This window comes from Trypanosoma cruzi, genomic scaffold, assembly GCF_000209065.1.
Source record: "Trypanosoma cruzi strain CL Brener 1047053515435 genomic scaffold, whole genome shotgun sequence".
Taxonomy (NCBI): Eukaryota; Euglenozoa; class Kinetoplastea; order Trypanosomatida; family Trypanosomatidae; genus Trypanosoma; species Trypanosoma cruzi.
In genome coordinates, this window is record NW_001849092.1 from 4,461 (window position 1) to 11,733 (window position 7,273).

The 7,273-nt window shown below is 52.3% G+C and overlaps 1 protein-coding gene and 2 pseudogenes across 1 annotated transcript, besides 5 other annotated features; all 3 read left to right on the forward strand.

Moving 5' to 3' along the window:
• Positions 1–855: a sequence feature (heterozygous, Esmeraldo-like haplotype).
• Positions 137–2,623, forward strand: Tc00.1047053507427.10 (trans-sialidase, putative; the record flags this gene model as incomplete). The annotated part of the gene is made up of 1 exon (XM_799991.1): positions 137–2,623. One exon carries the CDS (start codon positions 137–139, stop codon positions 2,621–2,623), a length of 2,487 nt encoding a protein of 828 aa, XP_805084.1.
• Positions 856–2,226: a sequence feature (areas merged during assembly that could not be assigned to a particular haplotype. This can correspond to areas where the two haplotypes were merged or to regions with more than two copies in the genome that were merged during assembly.).
• Positions 2,227–3,505: a sequence feature (heterozygous, non-Esmeraldo-like haplotype).
• Positions 3,506–7,273: a sequence feature (areas not merged during assembly with more than two copies in the genome that could not be assigned to a particular haplotype).
• On the forward strand, positions 3,631–4,008 carry Tc00.1047053507427.20 (annotated as a pseudogene).
• Positions 4,271–4,325: a sequence feature (T-rich).
• On the forward strand, positions 4,384–7,188 carry Tc00.1047053507427.30 (annotated as a pseudogene).

A 7,273-nucleotide genomic window follows, 5' to 3' on the forward strand; every position in this document is an offset into this window, starting at 1 on the left:
ACTGCACATCAAAAACACTTCTACACATTTACATAGACTCACGTGTTGCTGCTGTCAAGGTACCCGACGCACACACAACCGTTGCCGTGTGACTGATCCAGCGGAAGGAGGCGAGAGTGAACAACAACGACCCCAAATGTCCCGGCGTTTGCTTAATTCCGCGGCGCTGCTCCTTCTCTTTGTGTTGTTTTGCCGCGGCGTTGACGCCTCCGGAGGTGCGGGGGAGCAGATGGAGTCGAAAGAGGTTGAACTCTTTAAACCAGGGGAAGTAACCGTGCCCGCTGCTGAAGAAGGAAGAGAAACGTTTGATGGTTATTCACTTGTCTTATCAATCCACGGTCATTCCCTCGTTGACGTGAACGGCGCGATGCTTGCACTTGCCATTGGTGAGTATGACGAAAGTTATGACGGCATGTATTATAACATTTTGGCAAAATACAACTCGTACGGGGACGTCAGTAATTTGGAAAAAGACGTTACATGGGCGGCAAAACAGTGGACGCCGAAGACTGTGTTTGAGCAATTCAAAAAAGGCGGATACCGTACGTTTCTGTTTGGCCCCAAGGCTGTGGCGAAGGCGAACAAAATATTTCTTCTTTTGTCAAACTTTACCGAGCAGTCCAGTGTGCCTTTGCAGACTTCATATTCCTGGGACCTTGAGTTGTTTGTGGGTGACGTTACGGCGTCCACGGCGGTACCAGGGGGGAAAACAGTGTCGTGGGAGGGCCCACGGTCGTTGAAGTCCACGCTACTCACATTGATGGGGAAGCATTCATGGAATGTGTTGGAGGCCGCTCGTGGGGCCAGAGGCATTGCAGTTGGGGGCACGACGGTTGTCTTCCCTCTCGTGGCAGTCAGCGAGAAGGCAGAAAAAAGGGAGAGAACCTGCACAGTCATCTACTCCGAGGACGATGGGGACACTTGGACATTTCCGGACGCCGCTGCGATTGCTAATGACTGTATGGATTTCACTCTCCTCGAGTGGCAGGGGAAACTTCTCATGGTCACCTCGGGTTCTGTTATTCCTCAGCAGCTCAGGGTGTACGAATCCGTTGACATGGGGAAGACATGGGCAAAGATGGTGGGGCCATTTCCACGCCTGTTGAGTCAATTACGTTTGTTCCCCATGCACCCCAGAGGCACTGACATCATAACGGCAACCATTGGGAGCAAGAGTGTGCTGTTGTACACCCAGATGTTGTTCGAGTATGTTCCAGGCGATACACAAGGTGCACGCAGAGTGATGCACCTGTTCCTCTCTGATTTTGTTCGCGCACATGACGTTGGACCAATATTTGCTGGTTCTTTTGACCAAAGCTTTTTCATCACCCTGCTGCACAAAAAAGGCGAGTTGTTTGCTCTCTACGCGAAGTATGGTGAGGATGGAGCATCAGGCGGTCTTTTTTTCACGCGCCTCACGGAGCAGATGCGGCAAATCAATTTCCTGCTGCAAACTTGGGAAGCTGTGGATGACAGGGTCTCAACGCTTTGCAGCTCCAGTGCCGGGAAGAGCGCATCAAAAGATGCTGCCTGCGTTGGTCGCCTGCCAACGGATGGGCTGGTTGCTTTCTTTTCTGACAATGGCAACAGCACTCACTGGAATGACGAGTACGGTGGTGTGGGAGCGACGGTGTCTGAGAAGGGGGTGAAGAAGGTCTATAATGGCTTTGAGCTGACAGGGGTTGATGCACGTATTTTTTGGCCGGCCGGCAGTAATTATAATAATGCACTGTACAGTCCCCGATATGAGGAGCTTACTGTTGTGGCGACGGTGACCATCAACGAAGCCCCAGAGAACATCACACCTTTGCTGGGCGTGAGCGTGGTGGGCTCAACCTGGAGAGAACTGAATCTGTGGTACGACGAACATAAGCACTGGAGGACGGAGGCAGGGGAAGGAAAGGGTGCAGGAACAATTGCGTGGGAGGCGGGGAAGGCGTACCGAGTGGTGCTCACGGTGCGGAACGGTGAATGCACGGCGTACGTTGATGGGCAGCTTTTGGGGAGTTTGGTGGAGAAACACCCATTTACTTTGGGAGCTCCTCCTAGGGCTGGGGTGCCTGCGCAGGAGAAGATACCTGAAATGGTTTCTCAAATCTTTTTTGGGAGTGACGGGATAAACCTGGAAGGAACAGTACGCTGCTTCACAGTGAGGAACGTCTTGCTGTACAGCCGCTGCTTCAATGACAGTGAGGTTGCGGCACTGGAGAAGCGGGAAGACAGCGAGTCGTGGGGAGCAGCCGGCACTGACTCCGCGAAGGGCAAAGCAACCGGCAGTTCTGCAGAGGAAGACAGCGAGTCGTGGGGAGCAGCCGGCACTGACTTGGCGAAGGGCAAAGCAACCGGCAGTTCTGCAGGGGAAGACAGCGAGTCGTCGGGAGCAGCCGGCACTGACTTGGCGAAGGGCAAAGCAACCGGCAGCTCTGCAGGGGAAGAAGTTGGACGAGGCGGTGCAGCAGCGGCAGACCCAAAAAACACATCCGTCCCAATCACAAAGGGGGTTGGGAGCACAGTGGTGAAGGGGGCTGTCAGTGGCGACAGCACCGTCCGTGGGCATCTGTGTGGAGTGCTGTCCCTGCTTCTGCTTCTGCTGGGGCTGTGGGGCGTTGCGGCCTTCTGTTGAATGAAGCGAGGAACGGTACAATTGCGACTTTTCGTGTAAAAACGAAATGTGCAGCCTCCCAGTATCACTCTCCGAATTTCTTTAATATACCCATGTTTGCTTTTTCTTTCTTTTTTTGCCTGCTGCTTGTGCTTGTTGGGTTCAGTGGCATCCCTTTTTTCTGTTTTTTCTTGTATTGTTGTAATTCTTGCCTGTTATGCTCAGCCATGACTGCCGTTTTTTTTTTTTTTTTTTGGTTCTGTTGCCCACACGCGACGACGGCCTTTTTGTTTTGCGTCCCACGTACCGCACAAAAGAGGACCGGAGGAACAGGCCGGATGTCGCAATAAAATGTAGAGGATGTTGTGCGGGCTGGTGGAACAATGCAGTGTCTTTTCTTTTTTGCGGGCAATATATGTATACACCCAGTCCCTCTGTGCTTTGGGACAGATGAAATGCAAACCGCTGCTAAGAGATACTTTTCCATTTCTGTTTTCCGGGAGTCCTGCTGGACTCACACTCTTTTTCTTTTTTCTTTTTGCTAACTCGCTGGACTTGTTTCCGTTTGTGCTGTGCACCACTGCCACTTTGTGTTACCGTGTCCGGTTGAGTGTCCTTCTGCCGGCTGTGCTGCTGACATGCCCCCGTTTCTTCTTCTTTTATTCCCTGCTATAGGCACCGATTGTCCGCAACGACGATTGTTTGTGTTCCCCTCAGCGATGGGACGGGAGTGACGGGGTGCCCGGCTCGGCCTTCTGCCTCTTCCGCAAAGGGAGGGGACGGTGTGCTGCATGCCTCGTTGCGTGTGCGGGGCACCATCCATTGCAGCCTGCTGTGCGGCATGACGCCAATCTGTGAGGACGGAGCCGTGGCCGACTGTGCCGTGGGCTTGGGTGCGCCCCGTTCTTCTCGTTGCGGCTGCCTGTGTGCTGTGCGCACGGCAGTTTCTTGCGGAGCAGCGTGGATGACGCTGCTTCTGCGTGCGTTGTGCGGCTGACTCCTTCTCCACGTTTCTTCACCCTCGCACGAGGGGGCGTCGTCCGTCATCCGCCCGTGCTGTTTGCTGCCATTCCCAGTACTTCTGCATGGCGGCTTTGCTGCTTGCGGTCTCTGCGTACTGCATGGCTCTGTGGTACGTGGAGGACCACCACTGGCAGGAGCTGCGCGAGCCGCGGCGTGGTGGGCTGGAGGCGCTGCTGCGCGATGACGAGGAGAGCGCCGAAGAGACGCAGAAGCCCCACAACGTGACGTTATCGTCGTATGCCTCAGGCACCACCGTTGCGTCGTCTTACCAACCACCTGCACCGCCGTTGCAACCCATGGCCGGTGACACCCGCTCAGACGCCCTGAGCCTGCTGGACCGTGCATCCAGTGCGAGCCGTATGATTGATTACGCTGCCATGTGACGTGTAACACGCGGAATTAGTAAGTATGCGGTGATGGTTGATATTAGGGAAGGATGCGGGGCCACTTCTGCAATGCGCAGCACAGCCATCGATTGTTCACTGCACTGACAGCCTCGCTGTTCATTTGTTTCTTTTTTGGCTTACCTCTATTTTTTGATGAAATGTACATTTTTTATTATTATTGCGTGATGGAGGCCACTTTGTGCTGTCACACTGTGTGGATGGCTCTCTTGTTGTGGTTGCGCAGTCATGTCTGTGCGTATTTTCCTTTTTTTTCTCTTTCTCTCTTTATTCTATTTTCTTTTTTTTTTCTTTTTGATTGGTGGTTAGTGTTCAGCTTTTAACTCAATCCAACTGCGAAGACAAGGAGAAACAATGCCTGGAAAGCGCAAGAGAGTGCACGGGGATGACAATGCCGAGAGTCAAGCGTCTGCTGTGCCGCAGGGAGATCGTCCGACGAGAGCGAGGCAGGAGTCCCATGGCGACACGGAACAACCCGCTGCGGCCCACATAAGAGTGGAGGAAACGCGACAACCGCAGTGGACTCTTGAAAGTCGGCTGGATGAAGTGCTGCTGGAGGGAAAGGAACGCATCACCAACATGAGGCTGAATGACTTCCTTCGGAATTATTTTGACGGCAGGGGCGTTGAGGAATTCAATGAGAACGTCTACATGAAGGACTTTTGGAGTAGCCCCAATGAGTTCATCCAAGACGAAGTGTTATTGAGCACAATAGAGGCATCGCCGCCATATCAAGAGCTGGAAAAAGAGCGTGAGGAGTTTTACATGCTATTGGGGGCTTCAAATAAGCTTAAAAAGGAATATATTGTCACTCTCAGGCAATGGAGGGACTTTAAAAGAAAGGACACGGTCACTCCTCTTGCAAGGGCACAAATAAACACAGCCTACTCTTATGTACTGAGAGAAGAGAGGCAGAAGGCGGAAGAAAGGGAAAGGCGAGAACGACAAGAACTGGGGATTGACGTTTCCACCAGGATTAAAGATGCGGTGTTTAAAGGAAGGGTTCGCGTCAATGAAATGAAGCTGAATGATTTTCTTGCGATGGAATTGGACGGCAGGGGCGCTGTGGACGCCAATCGGGATGTCTTACTGGAGGAGTTTTTTAAGAACCCCAAGAAGTATATTTGCGATGCGGGAGTATTGAACGAAATGCAGGCATCCGATCGTTACAAGAGGATGGAGGGGGCTGTACGGGATGAAATGGATATGGAAGAGGATGTAAACAACCTTTACGAGAAAGGTGTGGACAATCTACTGAATTGGTTGGTGGCTACTGCGGAGGTAAAGGCAAATGTTCAAGAAATCACTAAAAGGTTCTTGGATGCGGCCGCCGAGGAAGCGAGGAACCCAAAGAAGTCGAGTGCACCGATATACCTGGAGGGATGCTACGAGTCTGTGTACAATGCGAGGTGGCACCATGTCGTGGAAGTTCCTGGCGGCGAGGGGACGGGAATGGAGGTGAGGGAGGGGGAACCACCGCAGTCATGGACGTACAAGGCAGTTGGCGACACTCTCGAAAAGGATGACGGTGTGCAGCAATCCGGTGCACCGCGTCTCAGGCTGATGGTGCTCACCTCGGACAAGGGATGGCCGTACTCGTGGGGGGAGGATGAATCCCTTCGTGACTGTCATGTGAACCGTGAGGTGGAGCGAGTGTGGCAGACCGTCAGGAATGATCTAACCGAATTGCTCGGCCCTGACCCTGGGGCCTACTTTGAGCCTAGGCGACGTGTGTTGATCGGGACGCCCGGGATCGGGAAGTCGATGGGTGCCGGCTCGTACCTCCTCTACCAGCTGCTGCACTGCGATGCGGAGAAACTCCATTTGGTTATCTACAGTTTTGGTGGAAATACGACGTACGTGTTTGACAAGACCATCAAGGCGGTGACAAGACACGTGGGTAGAGGAGCATCCAAGGAATGTTTGCGTGATTTATGGGATTGTGGGTTGAAGGGGTATGTTATTTACGATGTGACAAGGCAAGGGAAACCGCCAGCGAAATATTTTTTGCCTGGCAGGGGATGGGGCATGATTGTGGTGTCATCGCCAAGCGTGGGCAACTATGATAAATGGGAGAAAAAAAAAAGAGCCGCGCGAATCATCATGAATTGCCCCGCCGAGATGGATGTGAAGGCGATGTGTGCATGGATGAAGCGTGACGAGACTGCAGAGAAACAGGCGGAATGCTGGAAGATGGTCAAAGAACGCATGGATAACGTGGGGCCGATTCCACGTTACATCTTTGATGCGAATGAGTTCATTGCACACTCTGCCGCCATTGAGGATGCCTTGGATGGGATCAATTCCCGGGATGGTGAAGAGCACTTTACACATGGGGGAGTGAGACTGTGGGACTCTGAGGATCCGTCTCAAAAGCTCGTGAGGGTTGTCCGAGCAAGAGGAGAAGTCGGTGCTGAGGTATTTCTTAACGCACCGATATCTTTTTGCCTCGGGCGTCGAATACCGCACTATTTTTGGAAACGTGATGAGTGAGAAGGATGTATATATATATTTCTGTTGCTAGTATTGGGGAAGAGGAGTACTCTTTTGTCTGAATGTATGGGAGAGTTTGGATTGCGCGCATTAATGTTTTGGGGAGATTTTCGGTGCATTATTAGAGGAGGAATTCAAGGAGCTGAGGCCACCAGCACGCAGTGGAGGACAGTGCGCGGTGCTGGCGGCAAATTCTGAAGGGCACCGCGCCGAGTCTTATGTGGAGTGGTTGCAATGAATACCATACAAATACTAATATAAAGCATCGGCTGCTGTGCATACCGGCGGGTGCAGGCTTTCCGCTGGTGGACCCTTTTTCTTTTTGAAGTCACCGCGGAAGACGCTGTTTGGGCTGCGGATGGCTACGGCGGGTGGGCACCACACCACCGCCAGCACTGTGAGGCAGTTCACTGAGTGTCTGGCGGCGTATTTTGATGTTTGGGAGGAATTATCCCTAGACATGTCGTGGGATATTATTTGTGTGCAGCGCGCAGACAGCACGCCGATGAATGACTGGCAGAGATGTGATGTCGACAATTTCGATAATGTGAGCGACGATGAAGGCCGTGAAATAGCGGCATTCTGGAAGGAAGAGGTGCGCCCGTACCAAGTGTCAATATCGTCCGGAGGATTTAGAAGAGACGAAGCACTCCGAAGTGTGTAAGAACCGTCGAAGTAGGAAAAAAAATTAGGGAAAGGGGCAATTTTGATTTATGGGAAAGAAATATTGTGGGAGTTATATATTTTTGGA